At 59.9% G+C, this 24,560-nt stretch overlaps 3 protein-coding genes across 3 annotated transcripts in view; all 3 read right to left on the bottom strand.

The window, feature by feature from the left end:
• Positions 1 to 24,560, bottom strand: part of SNU13 (small nuclear ribonucleoprotein 13) — a 335,885-nt gene that overhangs the window by 239,794 nt on the left and 71,531 nt on the right. The gene's annotated exons all lie outside the window — the stretch shown is intronic.
• Positions 505 to 6,070, bottom strand: SHISA8 (shisa family member 8). Its single transcript, XM_050805904.1, has 4 exons — positions 5,098 to 6,070; positions 2,165 to 2,298; positions 1,364 to 1,795; positions 505 to 1,109 (listed from the first exon to the last, which is right to left on the bottom strand). The coding sequence occupies exons 1-4, from the start codon at positions 5,625 to 5,627 to the stop codon at positions 724 to 726; spliced, it is 1,482 nt and encodes a 493-aa protein (XP_050661861.1). The 5' UTR covers positions 5,628 to 6,070; the 3' UTR covers positions 505 to 723.
• Positions 16,425 to 18,132, bottom strand: TNFRSF13C (TNF receptor superfamily member 13C). The gene is made up of 3 exons (XM_050806896.1): positions 17,997 to 18,132; positions 17,452 to 17,691; positions 16,425 to 16,902 (listed from the first exon to the last, which is right to left on the bottom strand). Exons 1-3 carry the CDS (start codon positions 18,130 to 18,132, stop codon positions 16,721 to 16,723), a joined length of 558 nt encoding a protein of 185 aa, XP_050662853.1. The 3' UTR covers positions 16,425 to 16,720.

Below are 24,560 nucleotides of genomic sequence, written 5' to 3'. Positions count from 1 at the left end.
CTGCCAGGGCCCCTGCTCCAGCTTTTCCCCCATTTCCTTCAGAGAAGCTCCTGGGAGGAGGCGCCCCCAACCGGAGCACCAGATGTCCACACAGCCCACACCCATTAAGGGGGGTTGCCCGGGGCCAATCTGGCCAAGCGACCTGCAGGCCAGGGGCCGGCCCACAGCCAATGGTCAGTGAGCATCAGCCAGGTTCAGCTAACTCAAGCCGCAGAGTGGCGGCTGGAGGGGCCTCCTCTTCAGTACAGGGTATGGACCCCCAACTGGGTCTCTGGCCCAACAGCCCTCTCTCCTGTGCCTGGGCCTTTGCATGACTGAAGTCTAACTGTTCCCTCTCCCAGGGCTCTCACTGGCGTGGGCATTAACCCTGACATTCAACCCTGGCCACCCTCTCCAGCCACTTCCCCCTGGCTCCGGCCAGCGCACTGGAGCAGTCCTCCACCCTTTGCACTCGTGTGCCCTCTACCTGCACTGCCATCTGTCCAGTCAATGACCAATGCTGCCTCGCAGCCACGCTGAGGCGTCTTTATTCTCAGGGGCAGGAACCACAAAAAAGGGCATATGTACAAGACGAACCCGCCGCCTGCGGGCTCCAAGACACCAGTGCCGTTGAGGCAGACAGAAGAGCTGACCTTAAGGCCAGCGCTCCTCTCCCTGTGGCCTGGGGCTCCAACGGGCAGACGAGGACCCCAGCCCATGCCTCGAGGGGACCGCGGCCCTGCTTCACACGGTGACCTCGGTCTTGCTGTTGGTCCTTAGGTACCGGGACCCGCGGCCCGCGCTGCGGTAAAGGCCGGGGGGGTGCGGGCTGAAGGTCTCCGGCATCTTCTCCACGCTGAACTGGCGCCGGGCCGCGTGACCGGGCCGCCGAGGTACCTGGAAGGCCTGAGCCGTCGGGTGGCGGAGCGGGGCGGTCCGGGCCGGGCGACCGGCTGTCCAGGCGGCATAGGGGCCCCGCGCAGCAGGGGGCGCGTAGCCCGGTGGGGCCCAGGGGCAGGCGTCCAGGGGCGCAGGCAAGTCCGGGGCGGGACGCGGGGCCCCCGCCTGGGTTTGCCGCGGGGACGGCTCGAGGGCGGGAAAACGCTGGCAGAAATCCCGCGGGCCGGCCTCTGCGGGGACAGGGCAGGGAAGAGTCATGCCGCGCCGAGCACCCAAGCTCCGGACCAGACAAGGGGTCCTGGCTGGAGACCGGGGCGGGGCCGGGGCGGGCCGGGGGCGGGGCCCGCTGGGGCGCGGGAGCCGATTGGCCGAGCGGCGGGCGCGCGAAACTGGGAATTTGGCGCTGGGAGCTGGGGCCCTGCGCCTCGAAGTCCCGGAGCTATTGCGCCCGGGTGCCCTGGCGCCGCCCGCACCCGCCACTCACCTGCGGCCTTCAGCGCGGCTGCCTTGAACGTGGCGTACTTGGCGTAGTCGGGCTGCAGTGTCAAGCTGCAGCCACCCTGCAGCCGCGGGCCGCGCGGGGGTCCCAGGGCGGCTGACCCCAGGGGCGCCTTGTTGAGGCGCTTCTTGTCTGGAGCGAGGAGTGAGACGCGGCTCGGCCCGATACCCCGGGTTACTCCGCCCTCGCTGTCACCTCTCCGCAGCCCTCTCCCTGAGGCCGTTCGGTGAGAACTTGGGGGACCGTTCTCCCGGCGAGGCTGCGAGCCAAGCCTGTCTTCGCGGCAGCCTCCAGCGCCTGGAACAGGGCCTGGCTCCGAGTCACGCGCAGCGGCGGCGGCAGCCAGCCCGGGGGGTGCCACCCTCATGAACGGCTCGCCCGGAGGCGACGCTCGAGCCAGGCGCGGAGTCCTGGGACCTGCTCCCGCCGAGATGGGGGATGTCTGAGGAACAGAACCCAGACGGGGCGTGGGGGCTGCCAAGCCTGCCTGCCTGCCTCTCGAGAGACCCAGGGGGAGGCTCCGGAGCCGGAGCCTCAGATCACAGGCCCGGCCAGCAAATCCTGCATCTGGAACCTTCCTCACACATCACAGTACCCCAGTCTCGAGGCCACAGGACCCGTGGGGGGTCTCTCTCCATCCCTGGGAGCTGGCTGGCCGGTCGGGCCCCTCACCCGCAGAGGCCGCGGCTCATTTCCACCGGGGAAGCCTCCACGCCCCAGCCGAGGGACCCCCTCTCAGCCTCTCACGCCCCTCCGCGTGCTCAGCCCCGCCCGCCGCCGACTCACCTGAGCTGTTGTGGGGGGAGCCCCGGGGGAGGCCGTCCCCCATCTGCACCTGGACACAGCCACCCAGGGGCGGGCCCAGGCTGGGAGGCAATGGCTCCTGGGGGCCCGGCTGCTTCAGAAGCTCTGTCAGCGCCCTGCAGGGACAGCGGTCAGAGGTGACCCTCTCAGTCTCCTACCTCATCAAAAGCCAGCCCCCGCCATCACCGTCTCACCGTGTGGCCCTGGGCAGTTCTTTCAGCCTCTCCAGGCCTTCCTCTCTAGTGCTCGAAATCACACACGAGCTTCCCCTCCCAGGCAGTATCTGCCAGCCTCACCTGTGGCCCCAAGACCCCTGCTTCCCAGAGCAGGTCAGGAAACTCTAATGAGGCTCCCCTCCCCTCCCCTCCCTGGAGGCCACTCTCCGGAACCTTCCCCAGGTGAGCCTCCCCTCCCAATGCAAGCTTTCTCTGCTTTCCTGCCTCTCCTCCCAAAAAAACTGCTACTCATTCTTCAGACCCCATTAGCGGCCTCCTCCAGGAATCCTCTATTTATTTATTATTTATTTATTTATTTATTTTTGAAGCAGAGTCTCGCTCTGTTGCCCAGACTGGAGTGCAATGGTGCAATCTCGGCTCACTGCAACCTCCAACTCCCCAGTTCAGCAATTCTCCAGTCTCAGCTTCCCGAGTAGTTGGGATTATAAGGTGCCTGCCACCACACCTGGCTAAGTTTTGTATTTTTATTAGAGATGGGGTTTCACCATGCTGGCCAGGCTGGTCTCCAACTCCTCCAGTCTCGGCCTCCTTGGCATAGTCGGGCTGCGTCTACTTGTAATCCCAAAGTGCTGGGATTACAAGTGTGAGCCACCGCACCAGCCCAGGATGCCTTATTTACCTGCCTGCGTAACTGCTCCTGCAGCTGTGGCTTCTGCTGGGACCTGGGATAAAGCTGCCATCCCAGGCATGAAGGATAGATGGATGAGGGAAAGGGGATGCTGGGAGACCCCCTGGTGGCAGCCCAGGACCCACAGGCTTGGGCAGCCACCTCCCTGGACCCATCACCCAGCCCCCACCCAGCTGTGATGTGACAGTGTCTGTGCAGCCCAGCTGCCTTCAGAACCCGGAACCCATGATTTTCTCCTACTCAGCCTGACTCTGCTTCTGGGGCTGGAGCCTCAAATGGCTGATTTGTGAAGGGCATTCAGGAGGCAGGACACCAGGGATGGCCAAGGTTTGGCTTCAGGTTTGGTGGCAGGGTCTGAAATCATCCTAGTACCTGCCTGGGCTGACCTTCCTGCCCTGCCCACCCCCAGCGGCTCACCTCTGTGGTCTCATCTCTGGGCAAGCACCGCCAGCTCCTCTCTCCCCGACAGCTGAGTAACCTCCACGCTTTTGGGCCTTTGCACAAACTCTTTCCAGATGCCCCCCACCCAAGCCCTCTGAGAAGCCTTCCCTGGCCTTCAGCCCCAACACAGCAGAATGAAGGGTGAGAATCAAGGGGAGGGCAGGGACTCAGGACATACCCACACACGAGCCTATGCTCCATTCCAGGTCTCCCCAGCAGAGAAAAGGGAGTCAGGGGCCATGGGAGCCTGAAGCCCAGAAAGGAGAAGGGACTGGCCTACACCACACAGCACAGCCTGGGTGGGCGCCGCCTTCCTGAGGCATCACCAAACCCAGCAGGTGCAGGGAGTTCAGGATGAACATGTCAGCTGGGCTGCCGCAGTCACCCCTCACCATCACGGCCCTCAGTTCCTTTTTCCCCGCCCCTGTCAAAGACATACCCAGGCCTCTTCCGTGCTACCCTAACCCATAATGAAGGGCCCCCAAATTTGGGCAGCCCAGCCCCTACCCCTGCAGCATCCAGAAGCCAGGCCAGGAGGCTTCACCTCCTGAAGGCAGTGCAGGAGCTGAGGGTAGAGGCCAGGGTGCCAGCCCGAGCTTCACCCTATAGCTCTCTGGGAGAAAGTGGGCACTGTGGTTTGGGGAGCGAGGGGTGCTGGAGTGCCAAGGAAGCCCTCACTCCCTGCCTCTGAGGCCCAGGAGGGGGAAGCGTCCACATCTGGCCCACCAGGGCATGAAGGCTTCTCTATGGTCACTTCTAAATACCAGCCTGTCATATTCGGTGCCGCCCACAGACCCAAAGGGTGCTGGGACCTGGTGGATGAGGGCACAGGCCCCAGGGCATGGGGGTTGCTGGGGGCATGTGAGTGCCACGTGTGGCATGTGGGTGGGAGTTTCAGGGTCAGGACATATAGAGTCCCAGAGTCCTCGTTCCAACCGAGGAAGGGGACCTGGACCCTGTAGTGCCCACTTCACACAAAGCTCAGAATGCAGCAAGCACCTGTCCTGGCCTCAGCAACACACGACTATGTTCCAGAGTCCCCCTTCTACGCAGAGGGAGCCCTGACCTTCACCTGGGAGCTGTGGCATGGGGTGAGTGGGGGGAGGCCTCTGAAACCCAAGGAGGGAAGGGCAGCCCTGAGTCGCAGCTATGGGGGCAGGGGAGAGGTGGGAAGTGGAAAAGGAAAGGGAAGAGTGGGGAGAAGCAGGAGATGGGCACCCAGAGAGCCAAGCGCCCCTTCCTTTCCCTGTGCCCAAGATGCCCGGTCACCCTCCTGGCCAGCGGCGCCCCTTACCCTGGACAGTGACCCGGTGCTCTCTGTCCAAGGCTACCTGCCCCCCTCAAGCCTCCCCGCCCTCCAGAGGCTACTTGAGCAGGGAAAGGCGGTGCGGCGCCCAGCACGGGCGGGCGGAAGGTCAAGGGAAGTCAGGGCGGTGTCCGGTGTCTCCCTGATGAACTGGGGAGGGGGGGAGCGGGGGGAGACGGAAACAGGAAAACCCAGAGAAGGGGCCTGCTGGGAGGACCAGAGCTTCGAGAGAGGCGGGAAGGATCAGCCGGCAGGGAGAGCAGTCCGAGGAGCGGGCGGGGGTCCATGGGAGGCGCGCGCTCACCTGGTTACGGTGCGCCGCGCGCGCGGGCTGTGCGCCCTCTCCAGGCCCAGGCGCGCCCCGATGCCGGCCAGCACCAGCAGCGCGGCGACGCCGCACACCGCGTAGACGGCCGTGTGGCTGCGCTCGCGGCCCGGGTCCCGGGGCGCTGCGGTGTCGCGGGCGCGGGCGGGCGGCCGGCCTGTCTGGACCCAGGCCGGCGTGTCGTAGTTGGAGCAGCGGCTCTGGTCGAGGCGCCGCGGCCCGTCGTGGCAGCAGAAGCGGTAGCCGCACGTGCCGCAGCAGAAGCTGTAGGCGCCGGAGCTGCAGTTGAAGGGCGGGTCCCACTGACCCATCACGTCGTAGTAACCGCGGCAGCGGTCGCCCCCCGCCGGGGCTGTAGTGCCCGGCGTCGCAGGACCCTGCGCCTCCGGGGCCCCCGCGCGGCCCGACGGCGGCCGCGCCAGGAGCAACGCGAGCTGAAGCGCGAGCGCGAGCCGGAGCCCGGGCGGAAGGCGGCCGCCGAGCAGTCCCCGCGCCCCGGCCCGCGCCATCGGGCCCGCGCCTCCCGCTACTGCGCCCGGTGCATGGCCGGGCGCCGCGGCTCCCTCCGACTCGGCTCCTCCGCTTCCTCAGGGATCGCGCTGGCTCCCGGCTCACGCCGCCTCGGCTGTCCGCCTCCTCTGGGGACCCCAGCCCCGAGTGGGCTGGGTCTGGGGCTCCGAGGCTGCACCTCCGGTGGGCGCGTCCTCCGCCCAGGTTCACCTCGGACCCGAGCTGCCCCGTCCGCGTCCTGGGATCTTCCCCGGGCGGGGCAGCGGGTCCTCGCCTGCGCGCGGCCCCCGGCTTCTCCCCGGTCCGGCAGGTGTGCAGGTCTTGGCCCTAGTGGAGGCCGCGCCGGGGCCGCGGGTCGCCCGACTCCGCTACCTTCCCGCCGCCTGCTCCGTACAGCCCGCGCTCTGGCTCCGGCTCCGGCTCCCGCTCGGGCTCGGCGCGGGCTCGGGCGGGCGGGGGAGGGAGAGGAGGGAGGGCGGGAGGGAGGCAGAGCCGGGGGAGGAGCGCGGCTGCCGCGAGGGGCGAGGGGGGCAGCAGGGCCCGCGCAGCTGGGGGGGGTCCCACAGGGGACCCCCCTCCAAAGACTGCGCCGAAACATTCCTCGGAACTGGGCGCTCGAAGGGAATCAGCTCTAGGGCCCGCGACTAGAGCATTCCTGTCTTACAGGTGGGGAAACCTGTACCTTACAGGCGCGGAGGTCAAAGCAGCCCGGAATTGCCCTGGGACGAGCAGGACCAGCCTCTCACCTCCTTCCCGTCCTCTCTGTCCGTTCTGATCATAACATAAGCAGAGCTAGACTCCGTCTCAAAAAAAAAAAAAAAAAAAAAGAAGAAGAGCCCCTTCCCCTCTCGGCGCCTCTATTTTCCCACCTGTCAAATGGGAAGGACTTCCCCTGGCAGCGCCGCTTCAGAGGGCCAAGGATTTACCCCGCGGCGCGAGCCCAGTTCCAGAACCTCTCGAACGCTGGACTGGGGTCCAGGGATGTCCCCATCCCCTCGTCGATGGGCACAGCCTGGCTGATGCACTTCCGCGATCTGCTCCCTCCCCAGGTGTGAGGAGAGGGGGATTGGGCTCGCCCCTGCCCTGGAAAAGGAAAGCCTGGAAGAGGAAGACCTCCGCCCTGCGCCGACCCGCAGGTCCTTTCACAAACCGAGGGGTAGGGTGTGGGGGCCCTAAGGAGCCCGGACCTGGTCCCAGCAGGCCCAGTGGTGTTTTCGGGGTTGAGTTGAACGGGAGAAGGTGCTGGTGCCGGGCTTCTCCCTGCCTCAGTATCTCATCTTAACATCAAAAACTCTTCTTGGAGGGCAGACTCATAATCTGCCCCTTCCAGGAGGTAGGGGTCGATATGGAACCTCCCTCTGTCCAGACGGAAACAGCAGGAGGGCAAGGACTGGGCGTGCAATTGACCCAGTGTGCAGCTCAGGCCTCTGAACGATAGGACTCCAGCGCCTAGTTTCTGTGAGATGAAGCATTTGGGGCTCCCTAGGGTCCCTCCTGGTACCCTTTCCATCCATCCTTCACTCAGGAACTGGGATCAGCTTATGAGTGGAGAAGCTCGGGGAGAAGAAGAGGAAGGATTTACATTTTAAGGAGGATCAAGTCTGTTGCCTGACATGAGGGGCTGACAGGCTAATTTCAGGTATTAATGGGTTCAGACAGGAAGAGGAGGTAACCTTCCCCCTCAGAGCTTCTCCTTGTGCCCTGGCCAAAGACAGCCTGTTCCCCCCACCTACACACACACGTGTGCACACACACGTACACACACTTCCCATCCAGTCCTGAAAATGCGCCCTCATTAAAGGACTCCTTATTACCAGTTTAGAAGAAAAACACAGATGAACAAAGGAATTAAATGAAATTGTTTTAATCCCATGGCCAGAGACAACCACACTAAAATATGCCACACTTTACATCTGGATTGCAACTGGTTTGTAGTTTACTTTTTGCCATCCTTAAACTTTTCGTTTGGCTGGGGGCAGTGGCTCACGCCTGTAATCCCAGCACTTTGGGAGGCTGAGGCAGGTGGATCATGAGGTCAGGAGTTGGAGACCAGCCTGACCAACACAGTGAAACCGCACCTCTACTAAAAATACAAAAATTAGCTGGGTGTGGTGTCGGGCACCTGTAATCCCAGCTACTGGGGAGGCTGAGGCCCAAGAATCACTTGAACCTAGGAGGCAGAGGTTGCAGTGAGCCGAGATCGTGCCATTGCACTCCAGCCTGGGCAATAGATTGAGACTGTCTTAAAAAAAAAAAAAAAAGAAAAAGAAACTTCTCATTTGTGATTCTTCTCAGAGCTTCTGAGCTCTACTTTCTGGAACGTCCTTTCCTGCTTCCTTAGGTGGCATTCCTAGAAATGGAATCCGTGGCACAACCCGCACTGCTGGTATTGAAGTCCCCACCGCCCTCTGCCCACTGCCCTGGAGGCTGCAGGGGCTCTGAGGGGGGCCACTTCTCCTACCTGTCCCACCAATTGCTGAGCACTGGGTTGAAAGAGGCTTGTCTCTGCCCCCTTGGAACTGGGGACTCTTCCAAGTTAGGGTGACCCTGCTGGATCAGAGCAAGTCTCCCAGTGCTCCCCCTTTCTGGACCCCCTCCTGCCCCCACTCTTCTGGTACTGGGTGCTTTCCTCATGTTGACCCCTTCAGGCCTTCAAATACATGTACATAGTGACAGCCATTTGTCCCATGAAGGAAGTGGATTCCAGCCCCTCCCAGTGACTGATGTCCAACCCCCAACACCCCCCCCCCATACACACTCACACACACATGCCTTCCTCCCCGTCTCAATCTGATGCAGTGGTCGGTCAGCAGCCATAGGTAACCACAACTACTGGGTCTGTGCCAGGCACTGGATACCCTCTCCTCTCCATGGGAACACCTGGCCGCAGGGAGTGAGTGGAGCAGGAAAAGGCAGCTGCGAACACAGAGCCCAGCTGACCCTGACTGGCTGAGTCCTGGGATCTGATTGCCCATTCAGCTGACACTGCCCCAGGTGCCTGGCCATGTGCTGGGCGAGGGGATCTGGAGACAGAGCAGCCCAGCCGAGGAGTGACCCCTTTGCCCTGAACCCCAGGGTCTCTCACCCCATCAAGGCTCCAGGGCACCCACCCCTTATCTCTTCTGCCTGCCCCCCTCCACTACCACCAAGCCTGTGTCACCAAAATTCATCCATTGATCCAGGCTTAAAATAACCCCTGGCATCTGCAGTGAGCCCCGCGGGGCGGGCAGAGGAGCTGAGTCCCTGCTCCTGAAGGGCACCCGCCCCGCCCCCAGCTCCCAATGTTGGCAGCTCGAGTGTACGGGTGTCTGCGCGTGCTTGGGTGAAAGCAAGAGTGTGCATGTCCAGGGCTAGCATGACTATGAGGGCCCTCCCTGCACGGTGGGCATGCGTGTGCACACATGTGTGTCACACACATGCTCCTGTGCACAAACGGCCTTCCTCCATGTCTAGCCCTCACCTGGTGCTCAGTTCTGGCTTGGGAAGGCTGGGGGTCCTGAGAGGTGTGGACATGACAACCAGCTTGTGCTGGGCCTCAATGTCTCCATATTAGATGGTTGGTGACCAGTCTGCCAGCTCTGCTGAGCCCTGGGAAAGGTTTGGGATTTCCTAGAGAGAAACTCAAGACTCAGAGAGAGGAAGTGACTTGCTGTGACTGGCACACAGCCAGGAAGGGCGGGGTCTGGCCTGGAACCTGCACTATGAACCCTCAATCCACATTGTGGCCAGTTCAGCACACCCGGGAAGCACTCCTACCCCACGACAGGGCCCTCGCCAACATCTGACCCAGGCTCACCTACCCCCTGCCTGGACATCAGGCTGCCCTCTCTTCCTGGAATCCCTTTCCAGCCCCACATGCCCAGAGTTTCTAGGTTTTATTTATTTATTTATTTATTTATTTAATTTATTTTTTTGAGACGGAGTATCCCTCTGTTGCCCAGGCTGGAGTGCAGTGGTGTGATCTCGGCTCACTGCAACCTCTGCCTCCTGGATTCAACCAATTCTCCTGCCTCAGCCTCCCAAGTAGCTGGGATTTATAGGGGCCTGCCACCATGCCTGGTTAATTTTTGTTTTGTTTTGTTTTGTTTTGAGATAGAGTCTCACACTGTCGCCCAGGCTAGAATGCAGTGGCTCGATCTTGGCTCACTCCAACCTCTGCCTCCCGGATTCAAGCGATTCTCCTGCCTCAGCCTCTCGAGGAGCTGGGATTACTGATGCACACCACCACACCTGGCTAATTTTTGTAATTTTTAGTAGAGACAGGGTTTCACCATATTGATCAGGCTGGTCGTGAACTCCTGACCTCAAGTGATCCGCCTGCCTCGGCCTCCCAAAGTTCTGGGATTACAGGCGTGAGCCACCAGGCCTGGCCTAATTTTTGTATTTTTAGTAGAGACAGGGTTTCAGCATGTTGGCAGAGCGGCTCTGGAACTCCTGACCTCAAATAATCGGCCCGCTTTGACTTCCCAAAGTGCTGGGATTACAAGTGCGAGCCACTGCGCCCAGCCTTTATCCTTTATTTTGGAGCCAGGCTGACAGGGTTGGAATTCCTGCTCTCCAGGGCCATTCAACCTTTCTAGGCCTCAGTTTTGTCATCTGCAAGATGGGCTACCGGCATTTCGGCAGGGTTACAGGGAGAAGCAGTGGGTCCCAGGTACATGTGGCCTGGTGGGAGTTCCCACTGAAGCCAGGCTGAGAAGACCATGACCGCGGATGCCACCCACAAGCCTCCAAGGCCTCATTCCTAAGCTAATTTCACTTCCATTTCCTCAATGATGCAGTTACCCAAAAAGCAGAGGTTCTTGGGGGACTCTGGGCTCCCTGCTGGTGCAAATGCCGGTACCAGGAGGGGTCTGGAGGGAGGGCCCACGGCTGTCTTTGTCTCCCGCGAGGCAACTCTGACTCAGGCTCCAGCTGCCCGTGGGAGGGAAGGGGCGCCCGGGCTCCTGAGGTCGCCAGGGAGCGGCGAGACTGGGGGGCTGCGAGCTGGGGCTCGGCCCCCCATCCCGATGCCCCCGACACCGTCTCCCCCGCCCGCACACCGCCGTGCCTCAGGATCAGCACTTTAGCTGTCACAGGTAGTCGCTCTGCCTGAACGCTCCCACGCGCTCCCCCTTCAGGACCCTCCAAAGCCCTCAGTGTACGTGCGAATCGGGAGCGGACACCGAGACCTTAGCGCGGGAACCAAGACAGGGCAGAGCTCCGCGGAGGCCACAGCGCGTGCACGGGGACAGGTGCGCCCTCCCTGCCAGTCCCCCTGCTCCTGGGTCGCAGTTTCGGGCGGAGGCGTCTCGCGTCCTCTCCCCTGAGCCTCGCCCTTCAGTCGGGGCCGTGGGCCGCATCCAGGCCCCCAGGGCTCGGGATGCGCCTGAGGACACGGACTCCCGAGGGCGCAGAGGTCGGGAGCCCTAAGCAGGTGCCCTTGACCTTGGTCCTGCCCCTTATCCGGTCCCACGCTTTTTCCTCGCCCCTTGGCCTTGACCCCACCCCTTCGGCATGCCTCTGGCCCCGCCCCTTTCCGGCCACCTTGAGACTTGGGGTCCCTCAGCCCCGCCTCTCTTCTTGACCCCGCCCCTCGGCCGCACCCCGCCCCCAGTCCCCGCCCCACGCCCAAACCGCCTCGGGCCGGTGGTGGCCGGGGCTGACTGCAGGAGCCGCTCAGAGACTCGCCCGCCACGGAGTCCCTGGATTCGGGCCTGGATCTTAGATTATCCGCAGTCTAGGGGAGTGGAGAGATGCCCAAGGTTCACCTGGGTCTCGGGACCCCAGTAGCGTCCCTCCCCCCGTACCCCACGCCAACCACTGAGCGCCCGTCTGAGTCCCGGGAGGAAAGCGCAGGGGCGGGGAACACTGGCACCTCTTTCCTCCCGGTTGCTCCCCGACTCTGCCCGCTATTCCGCTATTTGGGGCAGTCGTTTCTACCGCACCCCCATTCTCTCCCCCCGCCCCCCGGGGTCATGAGGGCAGGACTAGGCCTGCTCACACTTCCCTGCTGGGGGCATTCCCTGGCCCTGGCAGGGGTCCCTCTGTCCCTACATGCCACATGACCTCTTTAATCTTCAAGGACAGCTGGGTGGCCCTCAAAAGCCGCATTTTGCAGATGGGAAGAGGGGCCCAGAAAGTTGAGGCCCAGGGAGGTGCTACCAGCTTGTAGGGATAGTGCCGTGTTGTGCCATCCCTGCTGAAACGAAGGTGAGGGGCCTTCCTCCCTGGCCTCACCAGCTGGGCTCCTCAACCCCTCCCGGAGCCCCCAGCCTCTGGCTACCAGGCAGGAAGTGAAAGGGGCCTGCGGGAAGCCCCAGGAGGAAGCGAGACTTCAGCCAGCCCTGCCCCCACTGGCCAGGGTCCTGGGGACCTGGTTGAAATCAGACCTTCCTTCAGGAAAAGCTGGCCCGAAACACAGGCTCAGAGAGGGGCCTTTTCCCTTCCATTCCCACCCTGAAAACGACCCTTCCAGAGTCTGTCTGGGATCCCTCTTACCGAAAAGAGAGACCAGATAGGGAGAAAATCTGAGTAGTGATGAAACCAAGAGGTGGGGCCTGGCATCAGTCCCCGAATTCTCCGCTCCCAAGGAGGGTGTCCGGGTCAATGACCTTCTGCTGGGCAGGCATGCCGGCCAGGCGTGGGAACCCAGGTTTCACCCAGCTCCACCACCCACCTGTTGTATCTTGGGCTGGATCCCGTTACCTCACAGGGCCTCTCTTTTCCTATCTGCAAACTGGACCATATAGTCACTGCTCGTGGATGTGAAATGGTCTAGATTTGCAGGAGAAAAAATGGACCAACAGGGAACTTTAAAAAGGTCAAGGCTGGCGGGGTGGAGGCGGTTCTCACGCCTGTCATCCCAGCACTGTGGGAGGCCAGGCGGGTGGATCACCTGAGGTCAGAAGTTCGAGACCAGCCTGGCCAACATGGAGAAACCCTGTCTGTACTAAAAGTACAAAATTAGCCGGGTGTGGTGCCGCATGCTTGTAATCCCAGCTACTTAGGAGGCTGAGGCAGGAGAATCACTTGAACCCAGGAGGTGGAAGTTGCAGTGAGCCGAGATTACACTATTGCACTCCAGCCTGGGCAACAAGAGTGAAAATCCATCTCAAAAAAAAAAAAAAAGTCAAGGCCTTTGGCACAACAACCGTGCTGGGAAACAGAGACCCCTGCCCAGGACCATGTAGAAGGAGGCCATCTTGGCCACAACAGCAAAAACCAAAGTATCCAAATGCCCAGGTAGAAAACCTTACCATGTTGAAAACTTTATTGTGAAGTATTTAAAGAGAGAAAAACTTACCAAATATTAATATGATGGTCAAGACATGAATTGGTATGTATAGAATGATTACAATTATATAGAAAAATATACCACACACTCGAGGCCTGGGGTTACTGGACACGGGTCATGTCTGCCCTGACTACATCATGGATTCCGGTCCAGAACTTCCAGATTGTCTACAAAACGCCCATCTTCATTCTTTTCATTCAAAAAAATTTAAGCAAACACAAACACCCCACCCTCCTCCTCCAGGTGCTCTTATAAAGATCAGATGAGGGATCGATGTGGCGGCTCTGGGTCTCAGTTTCCTCATCTGTGAAATGCATATGAGAATTATCTAAGGTTCTTTCCTGTCCTTCTCTGGGGACCACAGGCTGGGAGGAGAACCTTGCATCCAACCGCTCATTTTTCAGAAGACAAAACTAAGAACTCAGGGGAAACTTCCTACTGGCTGGCAGGGCCAGAGAGATGACCAAGGTTTGCATGTCTGGGCCCCAGAGGGGTTTCACCCACCCTCGGGGTTTTCACCTGCTGAGCTAACCCTAGCTGTAGCAAAAGATGGGGTGGGAGATGGGATTGTCCAGGAGAAGATGGGGTGGGAGACGGGGTGGCCAGGAGAAGATGGGGTAGGAGACGGGGGAACCAAGAGAAGATGGGGTGGGAGACAGGGTGTCCAGGAGAAGATGGGGTGGGAGACGGGGTGTCCAGGAGAAGATGGGGTGGGAGACGGGGTGGCCAGGAGAAGATGGGGTGGGGTGGGAGACGGGGTGGCCAGGAGAAGATGGGGTGGGAGACGGGGTGGCCAGGAGAAGATGGGGTGGGAGACGGGGTGGCCAGGAGAAGATGGGGTGGGAGACGGGGTGGCCAGGAGAAGATGGGGTGGGAGACGGGGTGGCCAGGAGAAGATGGGGTGGGAGACGGGGTGGCCAGGAGAAGATGTGGGAGACGGGGTGGCCAGGAGAAGATGGGGTGGGAGACGGGGTGGCCAGGAGAAGATGGGGTGGGAGACGGGGTGGCCAGGAGAAGATGGGGTGGGAGACGGGGTGGCCAGGAGAAGATGGGGTGGGAGACGGGGTGGCCAGGAGAAGATGGGGTGGGAGGTGGGGTGGCCAGGAGAAGATGGGGTGGGACATAGGGTGGCCAGGAGCAGCTCAGACTCCCCCAACCCCAGATGGAAGGGGAGTGGATGGCTGGGCCCATGTGGGCCTGACCCCACCAACCCTCTCCCATACCTACTGCTTGTCACTTGACCTCACCCTGTCACCTGGCTCCCTGGGGGCAGGGGCATCTGAGATGGGTTCACGGAGCGAGTAGCCAGGCAGAGACCTGGATGCAAGTGGCCACTGTCTTCTGAGTTGGGCACACAACAGGTCCTTGGGACAGGAAGCACTGAGTCCAGAGGCCTGGCAAGGGATAGGAGGGGCAGGAGAAGCAGGGGTCTACAGGCAGCTCTGGTGGCAGCTCAAGGGGAAGCAGGCAGAAAACATCTGATACATGGAACAGAACATGCCCAGGTCCACGAGTGGAAAGACAGTGCCCAGAACTCCACCTTTTGACTCTTAGTCCAGTGCTCCCTTCCAAAGATGCTAAGCTGCAACAAGTTCCAAGGAAGCTGCCCAGGGTGGAGTCCAGCTCCGGAGGTTCTGACCCTGTGCAGGAGGCAGGCAGGAGGCGGCTGACGGGGAGTACACAGTGTCATCCAGGAGTGGAAAGAGACGGTCTTGTCCCCAGGCCCCAGAGCAAGGAACAGCTTGGGGCTGTAAGAGGAGGGAGCAGCTTCCACTGTGACAGTGGGTGACCAGGGGACTGGCACAGGATGGCCAAATGAACCCAGCACTGGGGGGCCAGTGCTTCAGGGGAACAAGCCAGAGAAGGGAGTTCAAGGAACCTCATGTCCACCTGGTTCAAGGTCACAGGCCTGCCCTGGCCTCTACACAAAGGAGCCTCCTGCAGGTCCCAGCCCTTCCGTGTATATGGCTGAACATGCTGTGTCTTGGAGCAGCTAGAACCTCAGGTGGACCCTCAGAGAGCTGCCTGCCAATATGTTCCTTCAGCTTGAGTTTGGAGTCCAGCCTTGGAGGCTGCACATCTCCTCTCAAATGCAGGCTTGTGGCTCTAGAAGCTACCACTGTGGTCAAAATGGCATCTTAGGTTCTAGCAGATTGGGCCAATCTCAGGGGTTGACCCTGGGGTACAGATACCTGACAATCAGCAAAATCCAGTTCAATCTTTTCTCCTTTGTTATTTCTTTAAATAATCTTGTACTAAATCCCAAAGCAAGCAAACCCATGAACTGATTATGCACTGCCACCATTTGCATCAGTTTAAAAGCAGGACGGCTCTGAGGGCAGGTATTAAAGAAATAGCAGGCCGGGCGCGGTGGCTCAAGCCTGTAATCCCAGCACTTTGGGAGGCCGAGACGGGCGGATCACGAGGTCAGGAGATCGAGACCATCCTGGCTAACACAATGAAACCCCGTCTCCACTAAAAATACAAAAAAATTAGCTGGGCGTGGTGGCGGTGCCTGTAGTCCCAGCTACTCGGGAGGCTGAGGCAGGAGAATGGCGGGAACCCGGGAGGCGGAGCTTGCAGTGAGCCGAGATCGCGCCACTGCACTCCAGCCTGGGCGACAGAGCGAGACTCCGCCTCAAAAAAAAAAAAAAAAAAACTAGCCGGGCGAGGTGGCGGGCGCCTGTAGTCCCAGCTACTCGGGAGGCTGAGGCAGGAGAATGGCGTGAACCCAGGAGGCGGAGCTTGCAGTGAGCTGAGATCTGGCCACTGCACTCCAGCCTGGGGGACTGAGCGAGACTCCATCTCAAAAAAAAAAAAAAAAAAAAAAAAAAAAAAATAGCAGCCAGGCCCAATGCCTCATGCCTATAATCCCAGCCCTTTGGGGAGGACTGCCTGAGGCTAGGAATTTGAGACTGGCCTGGGCAACATATCCAGACCTGTCTTTAAAAAAAAAAAAAAAAAAAAAAAAAAAGATTAGCTGGGCAAGGTGGGGCACCTGTAGTCTCAGCTGAAGCAGAAAGATCGCTTGAGCCCAGGCTGCAATGTACTGGGGACCCATCATTGCACTCCAGCCTGGGTGATACAGCAAGACCGTGTCTCAAACAAAACAAAACAAAACAAAACAAAACAAAACAAGACCAGGTGCGGTGGCTCATGCCTGTAATCCCAGCACTTTGGGAAGACGAAGAGGGCAAATCACGAGGTCAGGAAATCGAGACCATCCTGGCCAATGTGGTGAAATCCCGTCTCTACTAAAAATACAAAAATTAGCTGACTGTGGTGGTGCATGCCTGCAATCCCAGCTATTCAGGAGGTTGAGGCAGGAGAATCGCTTGAACCAAGGAGTTGGAGGTTTCAGTGAGGTGAGATCATGCCACTGCACTCCAGCCTGGCGACAGAGCAAGACTCGTCTCAAAAAATAAAAAAATCAAACAAACACAAAAAACTACCCAGCTACAAATTAGGCATCCTCCCACTTGGTCCTTTTTCAGACTCATTTTGGCTTAATGGTGCCTTCCCCATTTTAAAAGCGGTCTCTTACTCATAGTGCCCCAGCCTTTTGAAGGCACAGGAACAGGAGCTGGGCTACCACCTTCAAGGGCTGTCAAAGATGGTGTGGTCTGAAGCCAAAGGTGAGCACACCAAACTCCATGGGGGCTGAACGCTGTGGTCTGTAGTGTCTGTGCTTCTGCAGGGTTAGCCTGGTCCCAGAAAGAGGGCATGTGCATGCTGGAGTGAAGAGCAAAATTTGATTTCCAAGCCCCTGGCGGGGGTCCAGAGGGAGGGCAGGGGCCACCTCCTGCCGGCTCCCTGCTATTGTTGCTCAGGGCCGGCCGTCTTGGTGGTCACCAGTTCAGTGGAGCCCAGCTCTGTGGCTGGCACAGGGACACTGTGGCCAGGTGGGGTGGTTCCTGGGTCTTCCCCAGGAGGAGGCCAGGCAGGAGCTGCGGCATCAGAGATTCCCGGAGACAGAATGATGACCTTGTCCAGGGGTTCTGGGGCAGGGCAGAGGGGATAGAGGCTCGGTACTGGGTCACAGCCTTCTCTCCCTCCCCTAGAAGACTCCTCTGGAGGGGCAGTACTCCGTCAAATGAAGCCCACTGCAGGGTGGGGAAGGGTGGCACATGGCTGACCCTGAGTTCAGAGGCCTGGCCAGTGGGGAGCTGGCAGGGCAGGGAGTTGGGGAGCTGGGGCTGTCTGGCAAACCCTGCAGGGATTTATGGGGGAATCAAGCTCCGTTAGACTCCCAAAGGGCAGGACAGGCTCCTCCTTCAGACGGGGCCCCCTTCCCGCGAACTGTCTCTTCCTCACACTGGGGTATGGCAGGGCAGAGCTGTTCCTGGCTCCGACCAGGGTCTCAGGCGCAGGACTATGTCTCCGTCCCCAGCCTGAGCTCCTCAGAGCAAACTCTTTTCCGCTCTCTGTCTCCATTTCCCCTTACAGCCCTTCACTACTCCCAGGGGTCATGCATCACCCCCTAGGCCGTCCCGACACCCCAGCCCCTGTGCCCCGCTCGGACTGGTTCCGCTACACACGGAACTCACCGTCCTTGTCCTTGTCTCCGTCGGGGGCCTCTGCGGAGGACGCGCCGCGAAGCCGCCGCTGTCGCCGCCTCCAGCTCACCAGGCCCACCAGGACCAGCGCCAGGACCAGTGCCAGGCCCAACAGCGCGGGGGCGCCGAAGAGCAGCCCGGGTAGGGACAGCGCCGCCTCGCCGGCCCCCGCGCCCACCGACTCTTGCGGCTGCAGCGCCGTCCTGGGCGCAGGGCTGCTGGCCGGGGCTGCTGCGGGAGGGGACAGGGAGGGAGGGCAGGGGGCCGAGGGGAGGGAGGAGCGGGGACGGGGAGGGGCGGAGGGGGGCGAGGCTGGCCGGGGAGGGGAGGGACAGCCGGGGGGGGCGGTGGACAAGGGGAGGGAGAGAGGCGGCGGTGAGGGCCGCGCGGTGATGGCGGGCCCCTCCAGGCCCTGCCCACAGGGTCCTTTCAGCCCTCGGCGCCCCCAGGGGTCGGGGCTCTGCCTTCGCCGTGGCGGTCGGGGCCCCGTCCTCCCCGCGGCTGCCGGCGCCGCGCGCCCGGTGGGTCCTCCTTACCCGGTTTCGGCCGCGGCGTGCGCAGGAGTCCGCAGGCCACGCAGTGCCGGACCAGCAGGTCGAAGCACTCGGCCGGGACGCAGGGCGTGGGGGCTGGCGCGTCCCTGCCCCGCAGGCTCCGGGGCCCTCGCTTCATAGTGCCGGCGCCTCCGCACAAGCCGTGGGGACTGAGGCTGAGTGGGCCTCCGGGGCCCTCGGGGAGGAAGCGGGGGGGCGGGGGGAACACTCTGCCCTGCCCTGCCCCCGCCTGCTGGGTGGGACCGAGCTCTCCTGGGGCCCCCCTTTCTTTGTTTCTTTCTTTTTTTTTTTTTTTTTTTGAGACGGAGTCTCGCTCTGTTGCCCAGGCTGGAGTGCAATGGCGCGATCTCGGCTCACTGCAAGCTCTGCCTCCCAGGTTCGAGCAATTAGCTGCCTCAGCCTCCTGAGTAGCTGGGATTGTAGGCGCCCACCGCCACGCCCGGCTAATTTTTGTATTTTTAGTAGAGATGGGGTTTCACCATCTTGGCCAGGCTGGTTTTGAACTCCTGACCTCGTGATCCACCCGCCTCGGCCTCCCAAAGTGCTGGGATTATAGGCGTGAGCCACCGCGCCGGGCCTGGCCTCTCTTTCTTCCTATGGTTCCCCAGTTCAGTCACTCAACCAGCACCGCCTGGGTGGGCCCTCTGCTGGGTGCTGGGACCGTCTGGGGGCAGACCAGAGCCTCCTCTTGGGTAGGGAGGTGGATGGAGCCAGGACACAGACCGTGAGTGGTTCCTCTGCTCCCTCTAGCCAAGGCTGCTCCATGACCTCGGATGCTTCCCCACTATTTCCCCCACCCCATTTATCTCCGCTTCTAGGGAGTCCTCCTGCCCTTCCTGGACAGAGGCGGTTGGGGACATCAGACACCTGCTTTTTTTTTGAAACGGAGTCTGGCTCTGTACAGTGGTGCAATCTCGGCTCACTGCAACTTCTGCCTCCCAGATTCAAGCGATTCTCCTGCCTCAGCCTCCCAAGTAGCTGGGATTACAGGCATGTGTCACCACGCCCGGCTAATTTTTGTATTTTTAACAGAGACGGGGTTTCACCATTTGGCCAGGCTAGTCTGGAACTCCTGACCTCAGGTGATCCACCCTCCTCGGCCTCCCAAAGTGCTGGGATTACAGGCGTGAGCCACAGTGCCCAGCCTGACATCAGACACTTGTACCAGTCCCAAGTAGCATGTGGGTCTGCCCCAAGGGAATTTCACACTTGTGCTGATGGGGGAAGACAGCCTCGCAGCAAGGGTACCGGCTCATGTCATCCTGGAAGGTGGGCTAGAAGGCTTCATGGAGGGGGTGATGGTGAAGTATTTGCCAGATGGAGTGAGGTCTAGGGAACAGATGGGGGTGAAGGCCAAAGGGGAGCAAATGCTTGGAGGCCCAAACAGGAAGTCCAGGGAGTGCTGGGACCAAAGGGCTGGACTGGGGCCTTATCTAGCACATTAGGGAGCTTGGACTGTGGCTGGAGGACACGAGGGAGCCACTGGGGCTTTGTGCAGAGAGCGCCCAGGAAGATCTGCCTGTGAGCAAGGGACCTGTGACTGCAGTGGAGGGAAGCCTGCCCACACTGGCTCCTTTTCTCCAGGGCTGTGTGTCCTCTCCCGCTACCTCTGTCTCTCACTGCGGTCTCTCCTGTCTATCTCTGCTCCCCAGTGTTTGGGGTCCCCAACTGTCTGTCACCCGTGTCTCAGACTGAGTCTCAGAATCACACACAAGCCCCCTCAGCCCTCCTGGTCACATGCTACCCCCTCCCCAGGGCCAGGGCTGGAGGGGCCTCAGGGAGCTCAGGGCTGGGGGAGCACAGTCAGAGGAGAAACTCAGGGGCTGGGGAGGGAGCTTGGGGGCAGAGGGAGACCCTGAGCAGCAGCGAGGGGGTAGGCAAACACTCCAGGCAGAGGGCAGCAGGGGCTAAGACTTGGAGAGATGAAAGGGGAGCCTAAGCTGCTCTGGGGGCAGGCATGGCCACTGCCACAGGGCATGCTGGGATGGAGGAGGGAGCACCTGGGTTGCAGATGGGCAGGGCACCAGGCCCTGGGCAGTGCAGAACCTGGGGGTGTCTGGGTAGGAGAGAGATTCTGAGCCGTAACTGCAAGGGACCCTGTCTCTGGCACTGTGGCCCACATCCAGGACTGGTGGCCCAGAGCAGGGAATGATGCAGTGGCTGGCCATGGAGTGAGGGGAGCAAGGCCGGCCCCCAGGTTTCCAGCTTGGGAGACCCTGAAAGTTCACAAAGAACCCCAGTCAGCCAGCCCTGACTGGTGGGCACTGGCCCACCCCTCTCCATCCCCTGCACATGGGCCAGCAGCTCCCAGGCAGGAAGGTGTGGGCGGAGGGGAGCTGCAAAGGAGAAGTGGGGCTGGGGGCAGGTGTGGGTGAGCGTGGGTGTATGGTGATGTGGGCGTGGGGGCAGGTGTGGGTGAGAGTGGGTGTACGGTACAGGGATGGGGGACAGGAGCCTGGAGGGGAGCCAGGGCAGGGAAGGCCTCTCTGTGGGGCAGAGGAGTGGGGACAGAGCCAGAAGACTGAGCCATAGCCCTGCCACCCACACGCACATCCATCCCTGTTGGTGCTGCCATTACCCATTAGCGAGGGCTGCAGAGACCTGAGTACCAGGCGGCTCATTTAGCCCTTGTGCCAGCCATGTTGGCAGGCTGAGGTTTGTGGGAACCCAGGAACAGGGAACCTGTCCCTGGAGAGGGTGGCTCAGTGAGGCCAGAGTCGGGAGAATTTACAGGAGTTAGGAGGAGGGGGCTTGCCTGCGCCAGGTCTTCGTTTCACAGTGGAAGCGCTGGCTACTCTGACCCCCAGCAGAGACTGGAGGAGGCTGCTCTCAAGGCCAGAGAGACTGGGAGGGCTAGAACCCACTGTCAGAGTTCCAGGGTCCCTCACCTTGGCCAGAGAGGGAGGCCAACTGCTAAGAGCAGCAGACGCAAATGAGACACCCACTCATGTGACACAGATGTTTGCTGGGCGCTTCCTATGTGCTGGGCCAGGTGCCGGGACAAAAGGCCTGCAGGATTCGTGTCTGTGTTGTGTGCAGGTGCCTGGCCTCACATGAACCTTTCCACTTGGGCCTGCTAAATGGGGTGGGGGACTGCAGCAGGCCCTGTGTCGCTGCTTGGATGATAAAACAGTTAAGAGGAATTCACAGTCAGACCAATGTGGGGAATTAGTTTATTCCTCAATGTATTCTTTCTTCCCCCATAGCTTTTTCTTTTTTTTTCTTTTGAGACGGAGTGCAGTGGCATGATCTCGGCTCACCGCAGCCTCTGCCTCCTGGGTTCAAGCGATTCTCCTGCTTCAGCCTCCTGAGTAGCTGGGATTATAGGCATGCGCCACCATGCCTGGCTAATTTTTTTTGTATTTTTAGTAGAAATGGGGTTTCATCATGCTAGCCAGGCTGGTCTGGAACTCCTGACCTCAAGTGATCCGCCCACCTTGGCCTACCAAAGTGCTGGGTTTACAGGCATCAGCCACCACACCTGGCGTCTTTTCTTTTTTTTTGAGACAGAGTTTCACTCTTGTCGCCCAGGCTAGAATGCAGTGGTGCGATCTCGGCTCACTGCAACATCCAACTCCCAGGTTCAAGCGATTCTCCTGCCTCAGCCTCCTGAGAACGTGGGATTACAGGCACCTGCCACCATGCCTGGCTAATTTTTTGTATTTTTAGTAGAGTTGGGGTTTCGCCATGTTGGGGAGACTGGTCTCGAACTCCTGACCTCAGTTGATCTGCCAACTTTGGCCTCCCAAAGTGCTGGGATTACAGGCATGAGCCACCACCCCTGGCCTAATTTCTTTATTCGAGTCTTTTTTTTTTTGAGATGGAGTCTTGCTCTGTTGCCAGGCTGGAGTGCAATGGCACGATCTCGGCTCACTGCAACCTCCACCTCCCGGGTTCAAGTGATTCTTGTGCCTCAGTCACCTGAGTAGCTGGGACAACAGGCACGTGCCACCACGCCCGGCTAAGTTTTGCATTTTAGTAGAGACGGGGCTTCACCATCTCTACTGGTGATCATCTCTATTGGCCAGGCTGGTCTCGAACTCCTGGTCTCAAGCGACCTGCGCACCTCAGCCTCCCGAAGTGCTGGGATTACAGGCATGACCCACCGCGCCCGGCCACCATACTCTACTTTTAATTCACTGTATACTCTTTTTAAAAAGATAATTTGGGGCCGGGCACAGTGGCTTAAGCCTGTAATCCCAGCACTTTTGGAGGCCGAGACAGGCGGATCACGAGGTCAGGAGATCGAGACCATCCTGGCTAACACGGTGAAACCCCGTCTCTACTAAAAAAAAAATACAAAAAAAACTAGCCGGGCGAGGTGGTGGGCGCCTGTAGTCCCAGCTACTCGGGAGGCTGAGGCAGGAGAATGGCGTAAACCCAGGAGGCGGAGCTTGCAGTAAGCTGAGATCCGGCCACTGCACTCCAGCCTGGGTGACAGAGCGAGACTCTGTCTCAAAAAAAAAAAAAAAAAAAAAAAAAAAAGATAATTTGGGCCTGGTGCAGTGGCTCATGCCTGTAATCCCAACACTTTGGGAGACTGAGGCGGGTGGATCACCAGAAGTCAGGAGTTTGAGACTAGCCTGGTCAACATAGTGAAACCCTGTCTCTACAAGAAATTTAAAAAAAAAAAGAAAAAAAAATTAGCCGGGTGTCGTAAGGGGCGCCTGTAATCCTAGCTACTCGGGAGGCTGAGGCAGGAATTGTTTGAACCCAGAAGGCAGAGGTTACAGTGAGCTGAGGTTGTGCCACTGCACTCCAGCCTGGCTGACAGAGTGAGACCCCACCTTAGAAAAAATAAATAAAATAACAAGATAGTTTGGGGTCTTCGGAGAGAAGGGGGTTTCTGTCGATTTTTGTGCCCCCAGTTGTCCTGCAAACACCCTCACAAAGAGTCTGATGCAAGTACTATTAGGACATTTTCCAGATGAGAAAACAGAGGCTTCACGGGGCAAGGGCCTTCTCGAGATGAGCCAGCAGGTGGGAGGGGCCTACAGGGGGTCTGAGTCCACCTGACTGTGAAGCGTGGCGTGGGCCCTACATGCTTCGGGGACAGGGTTGGGGAACGTGAGGGCACTCTGGGGATGGGACAAGCACAGTGTCACGGGGAGCAGTCCTTGGGGACAGAGAGGCCCAGCCCCCCAGATCTGGATGTGAAACTGCTCTGGGGCCTGGGATGCACTCTGTACTTCAAAATCAGTTTTCGTTATAATTATGCAGTAGTACCTAAACACGTGCTCAGGAAAAACCTGCAAACAATACAGAAGTCTGAGTGACAAAGGGCGTTTCCCCACGGTCCCCAGAGGGAGCCTCTGTTTTCCCTTGGGAGCCTTTCTTCACTGCCTCGTCCTGTGCCTTTGCCCCCTTGTGTAGGTGTATACAGAAACAGCTTTTCCCGTGTTCCAGGAATGGGCTCAGCAGTGGAGATGGCTCTGCTGGCTGGGTTGGGCCTGCAGGGCTTCGAGTCAGCTCTCTTCGCTCCATCTTGTCTCATGACACCACCAGGACCACCCCTTGTGGTTATTTCCTTTCCCTTCTCCTGTATTTAAAAGCCCCCACAAACAAGGACAATGCTACCAAGTACCTCTTGCTGGGGACAGGGGAACGGACACAGTGTCTTGAGCCTCGGTTCATTGGGAGAGGGGCAGGAGTGGCCAGGGAATCAGTACAAAGTCCTGGTGAGGCCAGAGCAGTGTGACCCAGAGGCAGAGCCCTGGGAGTCCCCTGGTCCCCTTCCTCCCTGAACCCACACCAGGGGAGGGCAGGAGGCCATGCCCTTCCATGATGCAGTCACCGATCCTTGCCTGGGTCTTCATGGGCTGGAGCTGCCTCTCCTCCAGCCCCCCACTCCATGCACAAGTGCACACACACACACGCTCCTGCACTGTGGGCAGGAGTCTGGCCAGGGCACCCCAGCCACTCTCAGCATGGGCCTGGGATAGAGGACATGGCCCTCCATGTGAGAATAGAGAGCAGACTACAGTCCCTTAGCCACAAGGAGCAGAGCCCCCACCTCTTGGGGGCCAGGTGTGTGAAGTGGAAGGAGGCTGTAAGGCCAGGGTGGGCAGGGGGGAGAGGAGTAGGGGGCCCCCAGGGCCAACCTCCCAGGCCTTATTCAGGGTACCAACAGGAAGACCGTTGTGAACGCACAGGCCGACTCCTGTGCACATGCCTCCCTGTCACTCGCCACTCACTCACTTAGCACCTACCAGGCACCAGGAGCTGTTTTGGGTTCTGGGGAAATAGCAGGGAAGCAGAAAGGAAACCCAAACGGGACACAACATAGTGGGTGGGGAGGTAAGGAGTGCTGGGGAGAAAAAGTCAGAAGGGCGGGGTGCTGGAGGGTTATGGGTGCAATTTCACACAGAGGAGTCAGAGAAGGCCTGGGGGTTGGCGACCTCAGAACAGAGGACAGGGTAGAGCGATCCCCAAGGGTGTCTGGGGCAGGGAAGCAGACAAGGCCCAGTGACCAGGAAAAGGGCGGTGCACAAAGCATCTCCCTACCCAGCCAGCTCCTCCCTCAGCCCTGTGTGGGGCTGGCATGAC

This window comes from Macaca thibetana, chromosome 10 (genome assembly GCF_024542745.1).
Source record: "Macaca thibetana thibetana isolate TM-01 chromosome 10, ASM2454274v1, whole genome shotgun sequence".
Lineage (NCBI taxonomy): Eukaryota > Metazoa > Chordata > Mammalia > Primates > Cercopithecidae > Macaca > Macaca thibetana.
The sequence above is the reverse complement of the archived record's forward strand: the minus strand, read 5'-3'. Positions and strand labels throughout refer to the sequence as shown.